Source organism: Ostrinia nubilalis, chromosome 3 (genome assembly GCF_963855985.1).
Source record: "Ostrinia nubilalis chromosome 3, ilOstNubi1.1, whole genome shotgun sequence".
In the NCBI taxonomy this organism is placed as follows: domain Eukaryota; kingdom Metazoa; phylum Arthropoda; class Insecta; order Lepidoptera; family Crambidae; genus Ostrinia; species Ostrinia nubilalis.
The window spans coordinates 4,279,708-4,307,020 of NC_087090.1; the positions used below are offsets into that span (position 1 = coordinate 4,279,708).

General features: G+C 37.4%; 1 protein-coding gene across 2 annotated transcripts in view; it reads right to left on the reverse strand.

Annotated features, from left to right (window-relative positions):
- Window positions 1–26,568, reverse strand: part of LOC135087641 (myosin-VIIa) — a 40,153-nt gene extending 13,585 nt beyond the window's left edge. The window contains exons 1-5 of one of the 2 annotated variants that reach the window (XM_063982379.1): window positions 26,337–26,568; window positions 9,076–9,124; window positions 1,485–1,745; window positions 788–1,066; window positions 30–314 (exon numbers count right to left, since the gene is read on the reverse strand). In XM_063982379.1, the coding sequence (XP_063838449.1) occupies window positions 30–314; window positions 788–1,066; window positions 1,485–1,745; window positions 9,076–9,093 (843 nt within the window). In that variant the 5' untranslated portion in view covers window positions 9,094–9,124; window positions 26,337–26,568. Of the gene's footprint in view, window positions 1–29; window positions 315–787; window positions 1,067–1,484; window positions 1,746–9,075; window positions 9,125–26,259; window positions 26,279–26,336 lie in introns of those variants that run through there. The other variant, XM_063982381.1, reaches the window with a different exon arrangement.
- Between the last annotated feature and the right edge of the window lie 745 nt (window positions 26,569–27,313).

The following is a 27,313-nucleotide window of genomic DNA, read 5'->3' on the forward strand; positions in this document are numbered from 1 at the left end:
AATAAAAATAGTAACGACAGTTTTAATACCCCAGACAAGTATTTGTATTCTGATGGCTCCCCAAGCTCCAGTTTCTTTTTCTCCTCCTTGGAAAGTCCAGCAAGCACGCAGTAAAACACGTGGTAGTTCCTCTCGTCGCTGCCCTGGAACACTATCCTGGACTTTTCTAGAAGGTATTGTTCTATTTTAGCCCCTTCGATGACTCCGCCACTGTTGAAGTGGATGTCGATGTACTTTCCGAATCGGGACGAGTTGTCGTTCCTTACAGTTTTTGCATTTCCAAAAGCTTCTAAAATTGGGTTTGCTTCTAAGATCTAAAATGAAAAAGACACATTATTAAAATAGGTGTTACTTGGTCAGTCAAGCAAGGCAAAATGTCATGTCATCGTTGATCATGCAGTGACTTTATTTATATTTAAGAACAGCACCCCAAAGGGCGATGGAGCGGGGCTATGCTCGGAGTTTCCCTGCGTGATCGAATCAGAAATGAGGAGAAAGTTACCGATATAGCTCGCAGAGTTGCTAAAATCAAGTGGCAGTGGGCGGGGCACATAGCTCGTAGAGACGATGGCCGTTGGGACAGAAAAGTTCTCGAGTGGCGAGCGACCACGGGCTGGAAGACGTAGCGTGGGCATGCCTGCTACTAGGTGGACCAACGACCTGGTAAAGGTCGCGGGAAGAGCCTGGATGCGGGCAACGCAGGACCGTTCATTGTGGAAAACCCTGGGGAGACCTTTGTCCAGCAGTGGACGTTATTTTGCTGAAACGAACGAACAAAGAACATCACCTGTTGTTCTATCCAGGAGTGCTTCCCGCTAATGGCAGCAAGATACTGCAGGATCAGTTTGGTTGACTCTGTCTTCCCAGCGCCAGACTCCCCGCTGATGACTATGCACTGGTCCTGGCTGTAGCGGCGCATATGCGCGTACGCATTGTCGCCGATCGCGAATATATGCGGGGGCAACTCGCCAATCTTCCGCTCTTTGTACAGCTTGATCTGGTCCGCTGTGTAGATTGGCAGGATTTGGTATGGGTTCACTGCCACTAATATTGAGCCCGTGTAGGTCTGAAAAGAAAATGATTTATTTGATTAATTCATATTGTTCAGAATGTAGAAATACGAGTAGACTTGTAAAATTGTTTAGTGAATCTAAGTCAGTATAAGTATTACACTTTACTATAGTGTTATTCATGCTATCTTCTCAGCCAAACGTAACCTAAATAGAAACAGCAAATATTCAGGATTTATTCAGATCCCTAAGGAAAATACCATAGGTTTTCTAGACATGTCTGTGGTCTGACTAATTCGAATGTAGAGATTTTGAAGCGGGAGTTATTAATCTAAAGTCATCTACTAATACTTACTAATAAATTAATTCTACTCTACCAAACTCTGCACATAATTGCAGCAAGACACTTTGTCAATTGCGCGGATTTTACAATCCTTCTTTAATGTTAGCTATTAAAAAGATTTGGTAACTTACATAGATGAGATTCTCGTTATATCTGATGAGGAGGTTCCTCAGGATGCCGGCTTCGTGCAGGTCCCCGAGCGAGATCATGTCCTCGACGCCGTGGACGGAGGTTGCGTGCATGGCCTTGATGCGGCGCTCGGGCGGCAGCCATTGCTCCTGGGCGTCGTCGTCGCGCACTCGGATGCGCCGGCCCTCCGCCGCCAGCACTCGGGCGCCGATCGCCACGTCGAACTCCCGCCCCGACACCGGCTCGATCCATATGTAATCGCCCTGGAATATGTAAGGGGTTTCATAAGTTTGGATACTATTTTCGACCCTATTAATGTGGCATCATAAAGAAGCTCTGGATGCTGGATGTCTCGAAGCGCTGGTAGGGCAAGAAAATAATGAGATACTTATGTATAGGCTCCTTAAGAGCATTTAATTTGACGATTTGTAAGTACTAATTTGATTAGTCTACACAGATAAAGATAATTTTGATTTTGATGCAGGCCGCTACCAACCGGTCAATATGGAAAGCATTGGGTGAGGCCTATGTTCTGCAGTGGACGTAGGTAAGTACTATGGCTAAAATGATGATGATGATAACGTCCTACTTATTGTATTGTAAATTCAACAACCAAAAAATGCGTTTTAAGAACATCTCTACCGCTCAATCATTATAAGCACAGAGGATTATTAAGAGCATAGATGTGTTTCCATTTTAATTAGGATTTTCCGGCCTATTTCGTATACATTTAGTTCGATTCGATTACGTCATATTATAATACTTGTTGGTAAATTATTTCTTGTAATTAAAAACTTTCGCATCGCATTATTACTTTAAGTAAGTAGGCATATTATTTTATTTATCATAATTATTACGTGCATTTTTTCCTGAATGTAATGTAAGGTAATAATTATCGTAATATCGTTATTTCCCCTTTTAAGACGTAAATTGCAGGAACTTTGCATATCTACGAGCAAAATGTTAGTGACGCAACAATAGGTACTAGGACTTGGTGTTTATTTACATGCCTTTAATAAATAAAGTCATGTTCAACATAAAAATGTAGGTATAATTTGCAAGCAGGTGTGACGCAAACTGCAGGAACTTGGTATTTTGACAACCATACTTGGTGACGTAACATAACGTGGTGTTATAGGGTTAGTGACGTCAAAAATAATCCTTGAAAACTTTTCTATTATCCAGTAAATAATTTCGTCTCTGATGTTTCTTTCCTTCTGAAAATTATTTTAATTCCTCAAGTATATGTATAGCGAACCTTACTGGCTTAGAAGTTCGAGCATGATTTGATGTGTCATTCAACTCCAACTTACGAAGGGGAAGTGTTGTGTTGCGCAAGGGCAAAGTCATGCTGCAGCCGCGAACAATGCCGCATTGATTGGTTATCGGTTTTGCATACGCGCTTCTATGGCTTCTCTCTAAATAGTTGCTACTTGTGCCTTTTTATTTGCGCAGAAATGATTAATACAAAGAATTCAAAGAGTACCTGCCACTATTTGAAAGCATAGATTCTGAAAATAGGTTTTTAACAAAGTATAACTTTAACTGTGTCACTGCTTCTTTCATCTTCTTTATATTCTAACAGACAAATTATAGTAGGAAAGAATTAAGCTCTTAAAAAATAATGTAGCCAAAAAATCTTTGAAATTAAACGAAAAAAAGTCAAAAAGTAAACATGATAATAAACTATATCAGCGAATAAACCTAAAATTGGTGCCAAGTACTTCTTTGTAATGAATTGAAAATACCAAGAACTTTATCTGTGCATCTTCAGATCGATTGATAACTTTCCAATCGATCTCAGATTGAACACACTGCACCGTTAGTAGCGCATTTGAATGAAATCCGATAAGTGATTAATATGTACGATAATACGTAACTTTAGGTAGTTTATCGAGTTGATAAAATCATTTCCGACTGCAAACAGCTTGGTAATAAATTTTAATCATATTGCCAAAATAAAATTGCAATTTGAACTCTATCGGAAAATAAAAACGCTCTAATGCTCGTATTAGATTTATACTTACTTTATCTGAAAGTTACTTCCCTATTTATCAAAAAATAATACGTGGTATGATTGGAAACTAAACTATAGTTGCATTTTTGTCTCGCAAAGGTGAAAAGTAGAGTATTCTCCTCGAGGATAAAGTTTTCTTGGTTTACACAGGTACTTTTCGCTACACTACTCTCCGTATCTGCACATACGGCACCCTTAAAGCAACCCCTGATTAACCTCCTTGATGCATAATCTACATCTAACAGCTGAGGTACAAAACATTAGTAAGTTAAGTGGCTAACTGTTATAGCAATCATAATCTTAATCTTTGTGAAAGTAGAAGTAATGATTTATAGATAGAGCCGTTTAAAACGGGGAGATGAGCTACGGATGTTGTTGCCTATGATTACAATAAAATGTAGTTTAAATAAGTAGTTTGATCCAAATGATAAGATTACTAACATTAAAATAACTAGTAAAACGAGTATAAAATGAAAGCGATATCTGAAGATATCGCCGAAACATAATATCTGAATCAAATGTCGATTGTTTGGAATTTTAACAAGAATATTCATGATTTGGTTTACTAAACCATAGTTAAGACACACGTAAAATCACATACTATTCCTAGTCGGGATGACATGGCAAAGATGAATTTTATCGAGGTAGGTACTTAATAAAAAACGGACAGATCATTTGATCGGCGTGCTTAAATTGGGGTAAAAGTTATTAAAATTCATAAAGTTATGTATCAGAAACTAGTCTATAGATATTAAAAGCGCAACATTTATAATAAACCATACATTTAAAAGTAAGCATAACAAACACAAATACCTCAAAATAAAGCACGCTATCCATTGTCACATAATCACAGACTAAATTCAGCTGTTACTGGAGTGTTAATCAATAGCTTTATCGGAGTAGGTACTGACCGTGCTCTCCTCTGAGGTCGACTGAGGAACAGACTTGCGATGAATAACAAAATCAACTTAAGTATGCATGACGCTTCTTGATAAAAACAAATGACAGTTAAAGATGTATTATTACAAAAAAACTTTCGCCTAAATTATCCACCTTTGGATACTTTACTCGTGCCTATCGATTATTAAATTCATCGGATTTAACAAAAGGCTTTAATTGGATTGTCTCTATTTACGTTAAAACAGAAATAAGATGATGCCTAAAAGCTAGTTTGCATTTAAATGGAGAAAACAAAAGAATAAACCAAAATACGTCAATATGATATCTTTCTTTTATGCGTGCGGATTGTTACTGGCCAGTGTTAAAATAAGAAATGCGTTGCACGAAATCTCACAGCAACAAAAACAATCTTTACGTAATTAGTAGTTTCAAGTTTCACAAAGATAATAATTAAGTAATTTTAAGGATTCGATGGTCTACCTGCATGATGTTAAGTTTTGTAATAATTGAACTCCAGTTTAAAGAAAACGATTTGCTCTGATTTTCCTAATACGTTGAAGTCTATTGCTAGAACAACATTTGATTTCAAAATTATGTTTTTTTACAAGACTATAAACTCGCAATTGATTTCTTTCTTATTTTACCCTTTTTTTTTATTTAGTTATAGTTTAGTTTAGTAGTTATTTGTTAACATTTTGTTGTATATATGTAGATATAGAATTTGAAATTGTTAATATAAATATACGTAGTTTCTTATGTTGCCAATTAGTAAAGTAAATAAAAAATAAATTCAGCGTCTACCAATAGGTATTAATCGGCAACGAGATAAATATTCATAATTTATGATGTTTTGAAGACCGAAGATGTTTGTTTATGCATTTTTTTTTTTCAAATTCGTCAGCTTCAAATGCGTCACTTCGCTTTACTTAATGCATCAATGTCCTCTAGAAACCCGATATGGCCAGCCTGCTCCTAGGTCTTCGCCCACGGCTATTGCGAAGCGCTGTGCGCCCGCGCCACTCTCGCTCTCGATTTGGGTGGACAACTTGCGGTCACCTATATTTATTGTTGCCTCTTTCGCTACGGTTCGGACACTTCCGTGTTATTTTAGTTGGGTTCGCCTTTTGAAGCAAATTAGAGCGATTTTTAATGCTAATTTCATTAATTGATAAGGACGATTCTTCTTTGATACTAGCTCTTTATGCAAACTTTAACGAATCTGTTGGTATGCTTTTCGAAGTTTATCGCATATTATTTGACAGGCTGTAATTAAGAACTACTTAAAAATCGAAAGTTACAAACTTAAAGCAGCAGAACTAAAGCGTCGAACAAATTAAACGATTACCTACTCAAAAGTTAATTTAATTATTGTGTAAGAGATTCGTTTGTTTAGTTAATTAATTGAAATAAGATAAGTAAACAAAATCAGGTTACTTCTGTACAAGCTTTTAAAAACTCTTTTATAGTAAGTAGTCTTATGTCTGGTAGAGTTAAGCATACCTACGTTGCTTGGAATTCGATTTCACCAATATTTACGTAAGAGAACGAGATTATTATGTCAATCCTTCCACCTACCATTACCATATAGGTATGAGTATGACAAAGCCGACTTTCCGAAAAGGCCCATATTTGCTTAATGAAAGAGTTCTCACGCGCTGCGCGTGCGCGGGGTGAACGACCCGCGGATGCTGAGCGGCGGCTGACGGAATGTACAGTCGACAGCACATCAGACTTTACATTTTTATTGCAAAATAGCATTTATTACAAGTGGCTAAGAGGCCGCAGTGTTTAGCTTAATGTGCTGTCATCCGTACTTGCCAAACGCACTGATCGGAACCTGGGGAATGAGCCGCGCCCAATCCACTCGTATATGGGTTACCCAATTACAATATGCGTCGGCCTAGATAGATGACACAGATTGTAGACCTTTTAGCTGTCGAGAATAATAATTCATTATCAGTCGCTATGACATTAACTAAACCAATTTCACGGACGTAAATCGCGATAGGTGTTGTAATATTGTTTAAAACAACGTTATCTCTCGTTCGCTTATGTTTGAGAAAATTGATGTTCGTACATGTTATGCTGGTTATGCAGTAACTTACAAAAATATAGGAAGGCATCATTCGCACTGAATTGCAATCATTTTAAAATACACATTGGAATTCCCATAAAGATTATTCTTATCAGACACGTCCACGCCATTCTTGCATTCACGAATTAATCTTTAGAATCACAATTTTTAATTGGATTTATTCTGTAAGTAAACGGAATATTTTTCAATTCTGTAATCTTACATTGTAACTTTTATGCCATTTGCACGATGCACTCAAGAATGAAATTACTTATCACTTGCATTAAGTTACCAGTTATTTAACTTCGTATGTAACTGAAACATCTTCTATGTAGTATTCCATCTCGATAAGAAATCTACCCTCAAAAGAAGCAGCTTGATCAAGGCCCAATTTATCAGGACAATGCTCACGAGTCTTAAAAATCTGGTTTGTAATTATGAAGCAGGTTCTACAAGTCACTTCGAAATGCGTTCGCCGACAAAAAGATTGAATGCGTTTGGCCTTTATCGCTGTAACAAAAGAGGTTAATATTCCGTGACTTTTTAATCGTCTACGCTCCGAATAAAGATTCGCAATAGATTCTGCAGAGGCTACATGCTTAAATAAGTTTAACGTGTGATAAAAGTTTTAGTACTCGTATATTCAAATACAAATATGTAGCTACTTTGTAGAACACTTAAACTACTACGTGACGCTGTGCATAAAAGAAAAGCTCATCTCCAGCTTTTCATTTTTATATTAAAACAAAGTGGACAGGCGCGAATCCACCGTTGTGGGCATGCCCACAACCCTAATTTGCTTGTTTTAATTATGATCTATTGATAAGATCGATAGGCACATGCCTATCGTCCGGGCATATAATGATCCAACTCTCACTTTTGGTGGTTGTGCCCACAACCTTTTTTGAGGGCTGGATCCGCGCCTGAAAGTGGATACGTCACGAAACCAAATACCTAGATATAAACATATTATTAAACACCTATTTGATTTCTTTTTATAACGAGGTTTGATGGTATAATTTATATAGATACAGTTTTATGTAGGCAGCACAACAAAACAACGATTGCACCACGAGTAATTTAATAGGAATGTTAAGCAATCAATTCGACCAACTCAGCAAAATCGCGTGTCTGTCCAGTGGAATTTACGAGACCTTTCCCATAGTAGTGACCCGCCCAAAGTGTTATTGCACTTGCAATGAAACCTACAAATATCCGACTCTACGGTTTACTGTCCATCCATTATTCATGATCGGATGATACAGTCATTGTTCCCAAAACATGTCTGTGCCATAACATGACGTGTTTTCAAAACCAGAGTACCTAGGTAGGTATTTAACGAAAAATCTACAGCGTTGAATCGTATACTAGAACGTAGCGACTCTGTTTTTGTTCTAAGTTGAATACTCTTTTCACATAAGTGTGAATCTTTCCTACTAATATTGAAATAGGTATTATAGGTAGGTGCAATGACCTAAGTAAGGCAATAAAATTCGGAGCTTGATCCTTGACGCCGATGTTCTATTGCTGTAGTGATCATAGCTAGCTATTTCCCAATAAGTTAGAGGGTGGTACATAACGATATAAATGGAGTCTCGCATGTCACGTGTTCTTCGAATAATTTGTAAACTTGTCCAACAGTTACGAGGTTGTGAGCAAATGTCTGCAATTTGCCGACTCCTTATGCAGCTGCATTAGCATGTAATCGGAGGTACTTAAGCCGTCGTTTTCCTAGAGGAATGCACATTTCCTCTGATTGCATGCCATATCAATGTTTCATATGACAGCCTTTTAGCTTCGGTTTCTACCTTGGTTTCTACTTATTACTACTTACAGTAAATGTATACAGGGGTGTCATGAAGGTTTTGAAAAAGAAAATATTTGGAATTTTCATTTGATACAAGTAGGTACGTACGTTACGTTAGTCTGAATGTTAATTCAAATATATTGTTACTAGTAAACGTTTGCGTTACGTTTTTGTAGAGTTCTATTGCCCACCCCGGCTCATTGCGTAAAAATCGCATGAAAATGTCTATAACCGATATTGTTGTATTAGCTCAGTGGTTAGTTTGACCAATGTCTCTGCAAGCGAATGGTCGCGGGTTTTAGCCACAAACTGAGGCAGCATTTCCATTTCAATGCTAGTTTTATGTAATCTAGGTACTAAGTGCTTACTATGTTTTATACCACAAATTGTCGTGATTTCACCCATTTACTTTCGAGTGAAGATGTACTGGTACTTATTACATTGAAGATTTCTAATCTAATATGACATGACACGTCCACCACATGTCTTCATTTATGAAGATAGCGGGAATTAAGACTTCACACTTTGGGAAACGATTTCGAAATTAAAAGAAAGTAGGCGCGCAACGACATACGATCCTCAGCAAAGAGAAAAGTACTCGAGAGCTTAATACTTTATGAAATGACCTCATATTATTTTACAAAGATGTTGTAAACCAATCACAAAATATTAGTGAATGATGAACGTCTATCGTTCATCATTCACTAATATTTCAGTGAATGATTACAGCGTTCACGTAGAATAAATCCCAGGCAAGATAAATCTAATTTAAAACGAGTTATAAACATTACTCACCCTAGTGACGATCACCATGATGACGGCGGCATGTGGTCACAGGCCCGATCTGTAATGAATAGAAAATGATCGTTAACGCGATGCACTAAGCAAGAACTTGAATAATCAATTAACGATAAACGATGTTATAATACACCATTAGGTAAACGATGAAAGGATTTATCCATTTACATAATATGTTTTCCCTCAAGTAATTTATTCATACACTCGGCATCAAATAAATCGCACCTCCCGCGACAAGCACTTATCAAACGTATGCATCCCCACTTCCCACCAACATTGGTACCATTTGAAAGCCTAGTTCTAAACTTCATTTCATTAAAGGAAAGGTTTTTACCCCAAAAATGTGTCTTTAGAAGGATCCAGAGTCACTTCTTCAAAAAATAGGTAGTTACGCTTGAGCCAACTTTTATGGCTATAAAACTGTTAAGTTGGGATTAATCGCTATCCATCTGTTAAAGAGGACACTTGTGATCATTATTTGGTTTTATAGCCTATTATTTGGTTTTATATATTAATTGATCCCAGAGGTGAGCCCAAAGTGAGGTCTTTTTTCAAATCACATTTACGGTATATGTTAATCGTTTATTAAGAAATTAAATGTGTTTTTCTTTAAGGATATTTATTGGGCTTTCAAATAACACCAATATTGTTGGGGCACCATGATTGTGTCAGAAGAAAATCTTTAAAGTTCGCGTCGCGAAAGGTGCGGTTTATTTGATGTTGAGTGTATAAGTTCTCTCTCTAATAACTGCTGTGTTATTATTATGTTATTGCTTCGCTTCTCAATATCCATCTTTTGACTTATAAACACTCGTATAGTAATCGTAACACATTTTAACACCTCTATACTTTACCTATTAATGAAATTTTCGTGGCCGATAAATTCGCGATCAATTCGCGTTGGTTTGGTATATTCTATAATCTATACTAATATTATTAAGCTGAAGAGTTTGTTTTTTTGTTTGGTTAAACGCGCTAATCTCAGGATCTACTGCAACTGGTCTAATTTGAAAAATGTTGCAAAAACGGGAAATTTATTCAAACTACTTTCACGCGTACGAAGTCGCGGGCACATCTAGTGTAATGAATATTACTCGTACATTGTCTACAGAGAGACACACAGGTCTACACGCAAATACAGTAGACACAAACAATAATGTGATGCCTTTCACGAGCGATTTAGAAATAGTCTTTATTGATTCCTTGTAGAGACTGACCAGCGACACACTTTCTTTTTTTTTAAACTTAGGCAACCTAGACGAGACAGTGTGTAAACAGGCTTCGGACTCGCCTGTCACATGCCTGTTGTCTTATTTGCAGACACACATGTATCTTGTGTCTTCTATTATTGGGGACATCAGTCTCTTATACTTTCGCTTTCCAAAGCAATAAAATCGGCTTTATCAAAGTAACTGATATGATACTACTCTGCTGTAAGGAACTATACTACAAGATGAATTCGGAAGGTTATTGGCACGCCTTTACTAGACTATCGGAGTGAAAATTGTCTTCCAATAAGTACCCCTTTTATCAAAGCTTTCATATCACATTTTATCACATTTTTTTTAAATAAGTACTTATACATCGATTTCAATCAACCTACCGGATGGCTTCCCATGATGGATATCTAGCGCACAGATCTATCGTATAGAGACTGTTTCTTTGCACATCCTGCTGTTTCCCTAGTATTATCACAGCATCTTCTCTTTGTGCTATATTTTGGTTGACCCAAATTTTTGAAGGAAACCGTCAACCGACGTGGATAAAAGCTCTGCTCTCTATTAATAATTCGTTTTAATGATTTTGCTGCTCGATAATAAACGTCGATAATAAACGATCCGTAAACGAACTAAAGTCGCTGACATAGCCCGACGGATCAGCAAGCTGAAGTGGCAGTGGGCTGGGCACATAGTACGCAGAACTGACGGCCGATGGGGCAGCAAGGTTCTGGAATGGAGGCCACGTACCGGAAAACGCAGCGTAGGACGTCCACCCACAAGGTGGACCGATGACCTGATAAAGGTAGCGGGAAGGCGCTGGATGCAGGCCGCTACCAACCGTGCGATGTGGAAGTCATTGGGGGAGGCCTATGTTCAGCAGTGGACGTCCTGTGGCTGAAATGATGATGATGATGATGATGAATAAACGTCATTGATTTTCACGTATCGCATGTTATATCACTGCGTTAATTCTCATCGGCTAGCTCGATAACGGAGGATTAAGATCGACATGACTTAACGAGTGTCGCGTAATTCGTCGTAACGTTCCTAACATAATGGCACTGCCACCGTCCGCCGTCATGCAGTCGAGCGTGCAGCGTTGCATCACCGGCCACTTGACTCGCTAAACGGCGCGACACGACTTAAGCAAATTATGTGCACTGCTCTTGAACAAATTAACACTTTTGTTGTGGTTTATTTTCCGCCATTACACTGTAGCTTAGCTCAGACTTAGCACTTCTTCGTCAAATAGTTTCTTCGAATCTGGACATCCTGATACTGAATTACTGAACAAAAAAGAATTGGAAAACCCGTAAAGTTTGTTTGAACGATGCTGAAGTAGGTATGTAAACACCTCTATTCTCAAAAGCCATACAATTGTAAAACACTTGTCGTGACCCTGGACTGTCGAAGTGTTAAGGCTCTGAGTCATGTGCCTGCAATTATTGTGCTAATTGTTTGCTGATATAAACGTCATAATAAGTCGCAAAATCATTCGATTATATAAAAATTGACTCTACATCGCGAAGATCTAATATAATATACAATGCAATGATGCTGAAATATGTCGTAGATGCTAACTAGAGCACTTAGTCAAATAGATAGAGATATTCACTAAGTAACTGTGCAAACGAAAAAGGCAAAATGTAATAAATGGATCCTCTATTCGATTGTTAAAGATCCACTTAACTGTTTCAACAATGGTGATGTGATTTATGTACTTAGGATATCTTGCACAAGATGCACATCCCTACAGTCACGCAGGATGCGTACACGCACTTCAACACTCCTTTGTTTTTGCTTAAATTGATGGCTTTATTCAATGGTGTTCAAAACGTTGTAGTATTGCAAGTCGTAGTATTATTGAATTTTTGAATCTAAACTAAACAGTTTAGATTCCTGCGATATTTTTAAGCATATTTTCAGCCATTTTGTTTAAAAGCTTTCAAAAGTGCAAATATTAAAAGAACAAACGAAATATGATGATGCTTCTATAATTATAACAAAATAAGATACGAGTAAGTAGGTAGGTTACTAATTAAATTACTGTTTACTTGATGTTATTTCATGACGATTATTTAGTACGTTTAAAAAATACATGAAATATCTTAGGAATTCTTGAAGTATTGTAAATATGACCGATTTCACAGCGCGCCAGCAACAAGCACAATGGGGGTTCATTGAGGCTAAGGTCGCTATGTTTTTGCTCGTGTACATAAATAACTATTGTATTGAAGCATAAATATGTAAATTACTAATTATTTATAGTTTATTTATCGTATTGACAGTGTTTTGTATTTAATAATAGATACTTTTGTGCGAGTCGCCATGACAAATTCTCAGTAATCTTACATAGCTTTTTCAATCTACAGTCAAGTTCAGAATAAAATAAGGAAAATGCAAAATTCCAAGGTAAAGGCGGAAAAAATTGACTCTTACATTTGTAGTTCACTCACACAAAGAAACCATCAAAACTTAAACCATTAGTCATGGTGGTAACCGTGATCGAAACTAGATCTGTGCGACTTATGGTACAGTCTACAGTACATCAACGTAAACATTAAGGCTTACTGTAGTTGTAATAGAAGCGATTCCGCAACAAGAAAATAGTCATCAACAGTATTGTTACCTCTGTGACTCTTGTTTACTGTATTGTAGTCGACTGCAGAGACACTGGTCTTGAAGTGGCTGAAGTAGTGAAGTACATGAACAAGACTATACTTTGAAAATAAATATAATTACTAAGCCCCATTTTCGTCATTATATCTACATATTTAAAACACTGTAGCGTATATTAAATATTCGTATACCAAGTGAAGGTCGCGGGAGGTACCTGGATGCAAGCGGCGCAGGACCGGTCTTTGTGGAAATCCTTGGGGGAGGCCTTTGTCCAGCAGTGGACGTCTTTCGGCTGAAACGAACGAACGATACAAAAAGAAAATCAGAGTAAACATGGAACAGAAAAATATTGCTTTCTCGTTGCTAGAGTTTGACTTTGAGTACCTATCACTCATAAGAAGAAGAATGGCAAAAAAATTTAACTTATGTATAAACAGTAGATTTATGATGCTGAGTGTACAATGCGTGCTCTCGCGCACATTAGCCGGCGTACGCGCACGTGTGTAAGTGAGCAGCGGAACTAATCGCGACGGAAGTCCTTTATCTGCGGGCCGTTCATCTCCTGGGCGGTGACGACAAGCTATACAGTTAGAGCCACACTTACTGCCAACGAAATAAGACCCATTTTAGCGAGGGCCACAAAAGTACGCTACTACGTAATTGTAATCAACTTGTAATGCCGTAAGTTGTGTGCCGTACTGCCAGTTATAATTGGATCGCTTAAACGGTCATTGTGCAGGGATTATCCAGATATTTAGATACATATAAGTATTTGTCGTAAAAGGCTGAGTTGCAACACTTTATTTTAACGTGACTTTATAGTCAGAGTTTAGAGTTGACTATGGTTATCCATAGTCGGTGTTTCTAACGTTTGCTAAAGTTAATGAAAGATGGTGCAACCCAGCCTAAGGGTTTAGTTTCCACGTTCTAGTGTTTCTCTACCCTAGCAAGGGGCAAGGTATCCCTTACTGTTACTACTGTTAAATATCTTTAACAATAGACAGGACAGTAGAAAGATCTAGGACGTTACTAAATACAAATAGATAAAATTAAGATAAAACATTTATAAAAATAATTTAGAAAGTAGGTAAATGAACTGTCAACAGAAATCATAATATTAAAATGAAAGTTATGTGAATTCGGAAATTCGGAATGCAAACAACTCTATATTGTAGATTTAACGATTATTAAGTCCGAAAAGTTATCTTAAAGTGAAAGAGAAATGTATCAATGATAATTATAAGTGTTATAGAGCAAAGACATTAACATTTTTAACTTTCTAATATTGGATCTGCTTGCATCTACAATAAATTTAAATTCAAATATTATGTATGTTTGAGAAAGTGCATAAGTTTATTAGTTTCGATATAATTAAGTAATTATTCAATGGACTTTAAAAGTTTCATATTAACTGTCCTTTTCGTAATAAAAGTGGTCTTAAAATCAGTTTAAGAATTTGAGCAGTCCCAAATTAATTTCATCTTTAATTAAACAAACAATAAACTCGTTCTGCATATCAAGAATAATAAAATACCTTGGCAAATTAATTCGTGTCGATTGTATTCGTCTGCCTAATTAATTGTGCAGTAAATTATTAATTATTACACTTGTTAGGTTGGGATTCCAGCACGACTCGTCACGCATGTTTTCAAATTACGACGAATCTTAGCTAAAAATAAAAGTTAAGCCACTCTACAACTACTGTAATGCTGTGACGTCACGAATTAACATAATACATATATAATAAGAACACCACCACTCTTCCCGTGGATGTTGTAAAGACAACTACCTACATATTAAGCGAAAATCAGGTCAGCCACAACCTGGCTGACTGGAAGTGTAGGAGAAGATTTTACAATTTAAAGATGGAATTTACAATTAATTTATAATTTAGGAGATAAGTAATAAAAATCTGTTAAAACACGGATGAAACATTAACATTCATTTAGAGGTAGAGCTACTAATCAATGATTATGGACATGAAAGTAAAATGCAATATAAAATTAAAATATCTTTTAATTTCTCGGAGGTTTGTCTGAAACTATTTCAGATACAGCTGAAGCTGAAATGATAAGAGTTACTGTTCCTAACGCCGACTCATGTCGATACGCAATAGTCATTCATATTATATTTCATACCTAATTAATTTCTACAGACTTTGATGTTCTTATTTATTAGGCTTGTCTATAAAATATTTTAATTTATTTGACGCTTTGCGACACGGCAACATGCTACAAATTAACGTTATTTATGTATCTTTTCAGTATGCATGCGAATACAATAAGTTGGCTGAAAATAGCACCTGTTACATGAAGATGTCGTGTGGTGACGGCAGAGTAGAATACATTTGTCACCAACCCCTACTCTTCCCGCGGATGTCGTAAGAGGCAACTTATATGTATAGGGACTACACATCAAACAGAGAATGGCACAGCGCTTTCTGAAAAACATCATTTTTTAAACTGCGATCTCCAACCCGCCTGCCAAGCGTGGGTAATCCCCACTATAGCGGAGGAGGCTCATAGTCCAGCAGTGGACTGTAAAGGGCTGTTGATGGTGATAATGATTACATAAGATGTCAACGTACTACTTATGTTATTTTACCAAATATGTGCTACTCAATTTAAGTAAATCTATCACTTTCCCAGAAAAATCCACGATAATTTAGCAACCTCTCAAGTATGCCACGTGCTGGCAACAAGGATGTGAGCCACTCATTTAATTAGGGCCGTATTCGTCGTACGCGCAGCCCGCTATCTAACGGTTGCGCACAGACAGATGCGCGCACTTGCATCTGGTGCATTGCGCAGGTTCGCGCACTTTGCGGGTTTTAAACCGCAACCACTTTGTAGATGTCGGAAATGTCGGAATGCGTCCCCTTGTCAGCCAAAAGCAGTAATTTTTTTCTATTGGTTTTAATTGTGCACTCTATTGCTTTTTATTGTACGAATACCTTATTTTGTTTTTTTGAAACAAGTAGTCCCTACGTCCGCGTCCCTCCCTGTAAGCTTATGGTACTAAATAAAAAACGAGACGTGTTAACTTTTCTATTTCACAAGCTTGATTTACCGACACGAATTTCAAACCCCTTTTTATTGAGCCTAAAACAATGGGCATCAAGCATTTCAAGCACATTTGTATTTGACCTAAGTACATAGTTTTCGATTTTGCGATTAGCCATCCACAATACCAATGATGCTTTGGTAGATACCTACTCATACATACAGTTCACGCACTATTTGACCAGCAGAGGTCGTTGGCCGAAATTGCAAGGAGCATTCAAAGTTGAAAGCATACAGCACATGAAAGCGTGGCCCGTACCTACTGACCAGCACAGGGGACCTCTGGCACGAATAGGGTTGCCAGGTCTTAAATCAGACCGGACAGACCAGTAAGCCTAAGTGAGTTTTGGGTGGAGATGTAGAGTGACAAGGCAAAGATTATGATCTATAGATCCTTTCATCCCCACCAATTTTTAGTCGAAGGCTGCGGGGAGTTGGATCCGAGCAATCCGAGCGTCATTATTGTAGTTATCACTCAAACATTAGCGGAAGAATGGTGGGGCGCGTCTTCCTGGATGAAGCGATCTATACATCGTCTCATCTCGCTTGAGCTAGTATTACAAGATGAGGCGGAAAGCGAAGCGTAAACCAACACATTATTACAACACATGACTAATGCTAAGAACTGGCAAAAATTGTCGAACATGCCGTACATCATCTGATTTGGCCAGACACCCAACCAAAAACCAAGAAGCCGGTCTTTGTCCTGCGTTTTCCTGACGCCTGGCAACGCTAGCACAAATCGTTGTGTACCGCGCCCGCGAAGCCGTGACCCGCACCTGCGGTCACGGGTCGCCTGCCTCTAGCTATGTACCCACTTCTTTGTGGTCACTATGGTTTGTGAGTAACCACCACTTTTGATAAGCACGAGTATTTCGCAACATCCGTTACTATTGAAATCGACATTGTAGAGACCTCTTGCGAGTGTTTACATTTGCAAATCATTATTTAATTACATGCTGATAGTCAGTATGGGCAGGGAAATTATTATTTCGAAAATAACTTAATGACTAAAAGGTGTTAACAGAGTTTTTAAAGTTTTGAGCACTACAAAAGAAAAGACTTCAACGCGTCAAAAATGTTAGTTTTGTCTCAAAATTTTAAGAGCATAACAAACTTTTTGATTTCATTTCTTAAAGAAGGTTAGAACTTACCGCTACTTTGAAGTTAATAATCGAGATCATGATGATGTAGATGCTTAACTCTAATCTACGTAATCTACCCGTGTAAATATGTTTTCCCGTGCAAGCATGAGTCAGTTTCATACATGTTTCATACACCACGCGTATGTAGGACGGGTGTAGCGCCCTCGAGGTGGCAATTTCCTGCAGGAGTCAGGAAGCGAAGCTAGTCGTGCGTGACAATTCGATACGGATCCACGTCACGGTGCGGTGCAATATGAGAATTTATGTGCAGTACATACATTTAGGACATTCATTTAAAGTGTAATCGAAAAATTCTAACAATATAATATATTTATTTTAATACAAAAGACCGACAACCTCATAAAGGTAGCGGGAAGGTGCTGGATGCAAGCCGCCACCAACCGGCCATTGTGGAAATCATTGGGGGAAGCCTATGTTCAGCAGTGGTCGTCCTATGGCTGAAATGATGATGATAATACATACATGATAATACAAAAGAATCATGCACACATGGGAGACATCATATCGCCAATACTTAGTCAGGTCAGGCTCAGTACATACATACAAATTGTAAGCGCAAAAAATGTCCGCCACTTCTATTATCATAATCTTATACTTTTGTTTAGAAACAAATCAAATAAAAGTACCAATAAAACATTTAGGTAAGTACAAAGTTTATTGGATTTAAAATGGCAAGTGGACACTTTCTGTCGTATTAATTACTATTAACAATTAAGATTATTCTTTAACGAGCTCTATTACAGAATTACAGAAGAATGGTATCCCAATAAAAAGACGGGCGATTGTTACACTTTCGTATGCGTTTTTGCATTGCTATCTAAGACAATAAACATTATTCTCGGAGCATTGATACAACAACCGCAATTAGACGATGACGATTTATCCAAATCACAATGCAGGCTGGTGCAATGGGTGCACTTGGTCGGATGGACACAAAGTTATTACTGGGAATCATTTTAAAGCTGAGATCTTTGAATTTCTTGATCCAAAGATACATTAGATGATTATAGTTGTCTAGAGATTGTGGTTTTGTTAGGCTTTAACTTATTAACAACATAATGTTGAGGTCTAATTTTGATTATCGTCAATGTATACTCACGAACGAGTATCAAGCAAGACCTCTTCCGCACTTAGAATATTTTTTTAAGATGATGATGATGATGTGTTTTATCTTCATACATAGTGATACAATACTTAGTTTATTTTCAAAATCTGCATAACATGATTTGCACTTTCGGTACCTACGGCATATTCTTCAGTTGCGTTAACATTATCTTTATTTACCTGAGCTAGAAATGAATGAGATAACATTTTATAGTTTATCTTAATGCAATCAACAGAAAAAGCGTTTTATTGCTCATTTGTGTTCAGATCTGATAATTGGGAAACAAGAATATTCCAAGTTACAGTACCAATGATTGCCATTTTAATTAAAATTATAAGATGACATCTGGTGGGTTTTACTAACATAACTTTTAGTTATTCTTCTACTTGTATAAGTAAGAACGGATTATATGTTCACACATAGTTTGTTATCAATAAACATTACGGTACCATCAAACTGTTATTTTTTCGTCTCAGTTACAACAGTTAGCATTCCCATGGTAATTAAAATGTTGTGAACTTGTGAAGATTAAAAGATAAACACGAGATTGTACCTTTTATGTTTATACTGCATCTCAAGACATTCTGTTTCTTCAAAATGTATATTGTCTGGCCATTTACAAGTCATGATATGTCAGCGTTTTGACAAAGGTAAAAAAAGGTATTTTTTTTTTTTTTTTTTTTGTCTTCGGCACTTTTTCGATTTTGGTTAAAGTACCTAATAATGTGCTCACAGTTTTTATTGAACTTCGAAAGTTCTGAGCTCCAAGGGCGTTTAGTTGCAGTCTGCTAATGGATACAGTCTGCTACCAAACGTGAAAAGAGAGAGAGATCCAACAATACGTAGCTTACAAGCTATGTTTTGTTGATCCCCTTGAGTTGATGGACTATTGAGTTAATGAGGGCTATGAACGTGACGATTGGTTGGGATTTTGTTATGATTTGTTGTGGTTTATAGGGGTCAATCCGTAAATTGTTGCATGTCATCTCGTGCTCATGCCGGAGTCTGCTAAATATTGGGCAGTCTCGCATGAGATGGTCAATATCCTGTAAGCTGGAGTCATCGCAGGGGCAGTAGGGGTTGTCTATGATCTTGAAGCGGTGTAGGTAGGATTTGTGAAAACCGTGGCCAGTAAAAATCTGCGAGCTTTCAAAGGACGGCCCCACATGCTTACGGAACTCCGCAATCTCGCCCACTGTTGTAAACCATCGGAATATGTTGGAGTGTATAGCGGCACTGGCATATTCTTCTTGCCATTTGGCTTGCGTACGCTTCCTGATGATGTACTTTGCAAACGAAATTGGGAACTCGTTCACACTGGTGGCCGTCCTTTGAGAGGCCGCTTCTTTTGCAGCTTTGTCGGCAGCTTCGTTACCGTCTATACCACAGTGGGCTTTGACCCAAATGAATTTCACGTTTGTGCCGTGGTTCTGCCTGACCAGTCTGAGCGCAGTGTGGATGGAAACCACTGATGGGTCAGGGTTTCCCCGATCCTGTAAGGCTTTAAGCGACGACAGACTATCTGTCGCTATGGTTACATCTTGGTGCCATTTTGATGTTACTAACCACTTTAGGCCGGTCTCAATGGCAGTTAGCTCAGCTATAAATACTGAAGTGGTGCGGCCTAGTTTTCGTTTCAGGCAGATGGTTTTGCCGTTAGGTAGGTATAAAAAAAAAAAAAGGGTATTTTTTTTCTTCAGTAGAAACATTAATTAGGTAAAACATTTCACCTGTATTTACCAAGTTGGTTTTTATGTAAGCTCTGCATGGTTAACATTTCCTTGACGTGGAGTTGTATTAAGTCGCATACAACTTGTTTTCCTGAGAATTATACTTTCGTGCTTAACTGCAACATTTCACACACGTTACTAATAAGTGTTTTTAGAGGAAAATTAATCATATGGTCTGTTCAGCTTTCAAGGGGAAAGTTTATAACATATATTTATTACATTACTTATTATATAAATCAGAAAAGTTTTGTGATTTTGAAATAAACTTTGACAGAATAAGAAAAAAACACATAGATCTAAATATCCCTTCTTATATGATTTATTGTTTTATTTTCTTGATTGCGTTTGAATTTTAGCTGCTTAATAACCGAACTTAAATGATTAATTTCAGATTACCTGTAATATTTTCTTGTAATTTTAATACCATTTTTTCTGAGCCTAAAATATAGGCGGCACATTTGGACAGTTTGATTTGTGATAAGTGATTTCGTCAGATTGATGAAAGTGTTCGGCTCGCGCGCTGTCACGTACGCGGCTAGTGCGCCCGCGCAACTTAACCGGCCCGCATACTACACGCGCTTGCGGTTCAAATAGTTTGAATTCTGCCGCAGTGATTACTATTGGGAACACACAATTTGAAAGTCATTTTAATCACTATTATTGGAATCTGGTAGCTATTTTTATGGCAAAGAACTCGACAAAGAAACCTTTTTATCATTATAAGTACTTAATGGTGATGATTGGTTGATTGTTGGTGCATCGAGGTCTCAATAGCAGGTTATTTATGTTATTATGATCATTATCGTTGGCCTCTTAAAGTTTGATCATAGCTTCGTGGTCAATATCGTAACTATTTGTCTCAAAATCGTGTCACCAATTACAGGCTAAAGAACTGATTTAGAAGCCCATTTTATATTCGCATGCCGACAAGACAACAATGCTATTTCTATGCTAGTAGATTCACTTAAGCCATAATCAGAAATATTTAGAACAATGCATATCATACACCGGGGCATTCATTAAAATTTTGATCTTACTCCATTGTATTTTAAGGTCAAACTTAATCAAACGCAGCAGCGTGTCAGTCAGCGCGAAGTGAGAACGGCTTGTGTCAACATGGTGATAGCGAGTGACGCGTATATGCTTGGTCTCAGGGACCATTACGAGAGTGAGGGCAGAGAAGGCTCACCTCAAATAAATTACATAAATGCGGAAAATCCAAGACACGAGTAGTGAATTATATACTTCTGCGCTTCATTGAGGTTGGTCTCCAAATTATACTGATGCTCGGTATATTTTTCAGTTCCTGATCCTGAACGATAATGACAGTATGATATGTGATAGTATGTTTTTGTTTTAGGAATATCAATGACATCTGAAGATCTAATGTGCTTTTTGAAAAACAACATCTAATTTGATCAAATTCCCTTAAAATTTGAAATAAGTTCTAAAATACCGAGTAAAATGGACAACATCAACGTAGGTATTTGATGTCGTCCATACTAAATACTACGAGTATGTCCATTATCGTTAAGCCCACTGTCTTAATTTTCTGGTGTGGTTTAACACACCTTACTATTCTAATTGGCACCTTACAGTTCACACACTTCGGAAAGGACAAGGAAAATAAAGATGTTATCGGCTTAAAAAGGGTAAATGTATTTCAGGGAATTATACATTTTGGCTTGCTAAAGTTTTAAATCAATATTAGTTTTGGGCGATCAAAACGTTCATACATCAATGTTATTATATTTTTTCACAACCAAACCAAAGTGTTTGCATTCAAACAAATCTTTCCCTTCATCATTCGCCTCAGTTCATTGAGTCCGCTATTGATTAAGGCTTTGAGCATTACCATCACGCTCAGTTACAAGGTTTCCCAAGGGCTTTGAACATGTACTTATTATTATAGTCATCTATTACAATCACTAATAGACATAAGTAGTACGGTTAAGAATCGTGCTGCTATCGTTGAGTTCTCATACATATTAGTTGTACAGTATTTCTACTAGTTTTTTGGTGATATCAAAATACTATTGATAATACATCTATCCATCCACAACATGTTTGGATTTGGCTTAAACATGAAAATATGAAGAACAAAATACGCGATTCCATTTCTGTTTCATCGATATGCGGCAAAACAGAATACATAATAGTGCAAGTAAGTAGGAACACAATGCACCGTTTTTTTTTCTTGCTCAATATTTTGTAAACAGCGAGAGAGGAAACTTGATATGATAACAAAAACCGGTAAAAGTTAGCATAATAGTGCAGGAAACCGTTGCAAAACAGTCCGAGACGTTTCCTTTGTTGAACGGCTAAACGGTTTCGATTGTTGTTAGGTATTATCGTTGTTGCAAGATGCTAATGTTGGTCTACCAACTCATCAATCAACTTTGGCTTCACACCACATAATTGCCATCTTTTGTCAAGAAAGATAATCACAAGGTCGTTTGTGGTAACGTAGCAACAGCAAAAGATTTTAGATTCGTAAATAACAAAAGAATTACACAAAGGAAAACTTTTACTTTAATCATAAATTGAAATGAATGTTGCTGAAAAACTGTGTTAGACTCATTGTGCGTTGTGTAAAATCGTTTTTTCTGCTAGCAGACTCATTTGAAATCTTTATTATTTCAAATACAGTGGCGTAAAGGTATTGGACAATTTAGACATATTGAAATTCATTGATTACTATTCATTTTATTACGAAGTACCTATTGTTAATTTCATTGGTAGATGAATGATGAAGAAAAAGAAGTGATTATTCAAAGAAATATCCCATTGTGTTGCTCAAGAAAGGTCAAACAAACTAAGCCACGTCAAGCTTGTTACCATGTTAATACTAAGTTGAAAAAGAACCTTTTGAGGCTGTTTTAAGAATGTTACCTAAAATAAGAACATGTTTGGAATGCTCGTTTGCACGTGCAGTTAACAAGTGTTCCATTTTTCTAAGTACCCAGTTTAACAACAAATTACTCCATCGAAATCATTGCCAACTGTAATCATTAATCGTTGTTTGCTGAAAAAATGTGCCTTGTAACCTAGAGTTTTCTTTATGAACTGTCCATTCATGATGAGTTGAATTTCGTCTGTTTTCCAGGTCACGTGTGTCGGCTCGTAAGTCGCGCGTGCTGCGTGCGCGCTTACGACCCTCTTGCAGTGAAAGTTAACACAATATTTTATTTGGACGCAGTAAAGTCACTTGAATTTGTTTACAGCCGTGACACAAATTTTAATTTGCTACTGAACTACTCGCTATGTTATTCATAGAGATATTAAATATTGTAAACAAACAAGTAGCTAAGTAAAGAACTGGCATTCTGAAAATTCTGAAGCTACTCAACAAAATTGGAATAACCAACTGAATAAGTAAATAAATTGTCTTAATTATGCAAATGCATTGATAAAATTTCATTTTATTACTAATGTAATTATGCAAAATTTATTTTATCCTGTTTTGATCTTACTTCAATAACAAAAACACTGATACAAGTTTAACCGGAGTTAAATAAGAAATCGTGGTCATTTATTTTCGTAGCTTGACGATCCGCACCGTACATGACTCGACCGTTATTTCTGCTAAGCATTACGCTCGCTTTGGTGTTAGTCATCTTATTGCACTTATAAAAAGGACTAATAATACAAGTTCTATTTTTCTTAGAGAGGCTTGATCCGTTAACGGTCTTAATAATTAGTTTCTGTAATTGTCACTAAAATATGGTAATGTTTGTTTTCAAATACTGCACCAGACTGCTAATTCTTATTTCACCTCTCGCATGCAGTCTTCATATACACTAAATAGGTACTCGCTCACGTTTTCTAATGCGTTGGACATCAACATAATGTTGCTAATCAATCTTTGCAGCAAATTGCAATTCAATTTGAATCAATATAAGCCATGTTTTTATATCATTACAGGTGAAAATTGCATGAACATAAAGCTTTACGTCATACGTACCTTGAACTTTCCATGCGTCCCTACTCATCATCATCATCAACAGCCCTTTACAGTCCACTGCTGGACTATGAGCCTCCTCCACTATAGTGGAGGGTTTTGCCATAATCTCCACGCTTGGCAGGCGGGTTGGAGATCGCAGTTTAAAAGATTGATGTTTTTCAGAGAGCGCTGCTGCCCATTCTCTGTTTGATGTGTAGTCCCTAAGTCGCCTCTTACGACACCCGCGGGAAGAGTAGGGGTTGGTGACAAATGTATTCTACTCTGCCGTCACCACACGGCTCGTGTCGTGGCGGATGCGTCCCTACGTGCCTGATATATTATGGTCTGATATCCGTGTCACATGTGCGATGACGACATCATAACAACTTTTTTGCTGATATTTCGACAGATTTTTTTTAATTTTCTTTGTTACATGCACGCGTTTGTTTAATTTTTGACAAAACCAGAACTTACTTTCTTACAACATTATCTGGTATTATCGGATCAGCCTTTCTGGCAAAAGTGACAGCGACATAGAAAAACACGGAAACAGGGAAATACAAAATCACGTACTAAATGTTATAAATGCCATTTATTTTTTGCAATTAAGCCTGTAAAAATCCCACTCGTACAACTTTTTAACTTAGTAGATAATTTAGTAATTGTTTAGCTAATATTATATCAGCTTAACTAATTATCTCTTGCAGGAAGATTTCTCTTTAATATACAGCTTTTTGTTCACATCTAGTCTTAAGCTAGTACATTGGATTGGCAACTTTTTACGAGATTCCACAAAAACGTGTTTGTAGAATGTATTGGATAAGGAAGTTGGAAATAATCAGGTGTACAATGTGGTGTTTAAGATAGAAAATCGCAAATCTTATCAAGATCCGCCATCATTATGAGAAAAACAAAACATTTACGCCATAGCATAATATATGGTTTCGACCACGTCAATCTCGTTTTATTGATTTTGTGCATCAAAAGCCAGTTCGGTCTTTTTTTGCCGTTCGGGAGTCGGGGTCCGGTCGATACACACACATTGTTAAAAATACATACATGAGCACGTAGCAACAGGTAGTTTATGTCGAAGAACTGAAAGGGTACATTTACCGAGTCTTGTTTTGGTTTCGAATCAAAAATCAACAAAATTTACTTATATCAGATTCTGGTTCGTTGAAGTCTTTTGTATGGCGGGTCTAGAGGTCCAAAATTAGTTGTATCGAAAAACAATCTTAAGAGGCGGCAAACCTCATCAAATGTAATAAAACTTCGTATTGACTATCTGTACCGTAATAAAACTAAGAATTTAGTACCGCTGGGTGCCTACTTGCTAATTACGCACGACATTTGCAATTATAATCGGAACTGTCTTTTTTTTCTTCGTTTCGTCAGAAATAGCGTTTAGTTATCGTGAACTTTAAAGCTGGCATTTATTTTTAATTATTAAGTAACCGCCTTGTGTAAGTTGGAATTATCCTTTGATAAGTAATGGACAAGGCATTTTGGCGAAACTACGAGTATCATTACCGTTGACAGCACCTTTAACCAGTTTCAATGTTGTTTACCTTTTAAACCCCTTTTGACCACAAAGACGCAATGTAGGTAATTTAGAATTCTGATAAACATATACTGTACTAAAACAGGTAGGTACCTACTATCCAAAATTCTGCCGAGGGTCTTTGTAATATAATGTAGATTGAAGAAAAAGTAACAGCCACGTTAATAGATTCACAATACACATTATTGTTTCCATGGTTATTAATAAATAGGCTATGCAGAGGTTTCGCGGAGACCAATGTTTACAACTTTCTATGGGAACTTGACACGCCATTGTCTCATCAGGAGAATACGCATCGCGGCATTCGCGGCGCTCGCAACGATGCCATGGATTCTTTTCCAGCCACGAGAACAGCTGACTCTTCAATTTAAAAAAATAAATACCAATTTACAGATCGGAAACACAATAGTCTCGTTACTAACGCATAACACGCTTAAAACGGTAATTAACACGGACGATAATTCACAGTTTTGACGTCAATTAAAATCCAATAAGATTCTTAAACGATCCAACCGATTTTAGAACGCGAAGAACCTACATATTAACGATCTCTAAACTTTCTTCCGCAACGGTACAATCTGACGCCTAATTCCATAAAATTTTAGTTGAACCGTCAAAACTAACACGACTTTCTTTAAAGAAAACTTCGTATGAGCCGGCTGCTGGTGTCTCGCGGGCGGATCGAGCTCCGTCGTCATATTTCACGAGTAAACAGAGAGGCGACGTGGAAGAAAACCGGCGGGCGCGCACTGGAACGGGCTGTCTGCCTGCTCACCGTTAGACCAGGATGGCCGCCTCCAGATCACCTGACGCTGTAAACACCAGGTTACAGTGTCATCTGACGAAATTTACCGTTAAGATCCTCTGCGTGCGCCGGATCAGACGCCCGTCCTCGTCATGTCACAAGCACTGGCACTGAACAATCACTGGTATGATCACTTCACAGCACCACCGATAGCCGATCCTCGTGCATTTCGCGTGCGCCCGGTGTAGGTTGTATGAGAGGGCCGCGTCGAGTGTGCATGGGAGCATCAAGTGCGACGGACCGTGAATCTTAACCTACCTGTGCGGGCGCTTGCGTGTCTCTGCGCCCGCCGCGCCGGCCCGGCTGCTTTACCGACGCCAGCTGCCGCCATTACAAACACATTTCTTTACAAAGCATCTCAAACACCAAACATACACTTTACCTTTAAAAACACACTTTTGCACAATCAATTCCCGAAATCTGAACTCCAATATACAGAAAATGTTTACTTTCTCTGCAATGTCATTCCTTAGAAGCCTTATACTGTTTTAGCAACGTCAACACTGCCATCTGTTGATACAACACGAAAAGGCTATGTACAACCTAGAATTGAACCTGCGATAGATCGAATTTCAGTGAATAAGATTTGTCATTTAATTTTAACTCTAAAATTTACGATTACTTTATGCTTCATAAAAGTAAAATTTGGCTAAAAAAGGTTTCTTTTTTATCATTAGGAATCGTGCTTAGCAACGAGTAAAGCACCTGTGTCGTTCATTCTATCCACAGTTGTTAATTTGTAGAGTTTTACCTAGGTGGCACTACCAGTAAATGAAAGCCTTATTTTTCCAGCTACAGTTTCCTCATAATTCCGAAAATTTATAAGTTATATCCAAATTTTTGGGTTCAGTAAATATTTACTTTATTCTGCGTTCTCCTCTTCTTCCTATATTTGATATAATCTTTAGCCCATAATATCACGCTGAGCAAATGTACCTGCCTACATTAGTAAACGTATCCCTTAGAAGAAGTCCCTTGTCCCACGATTCCGCCACATAATTACGTCATGAAATAATTTTAAAAA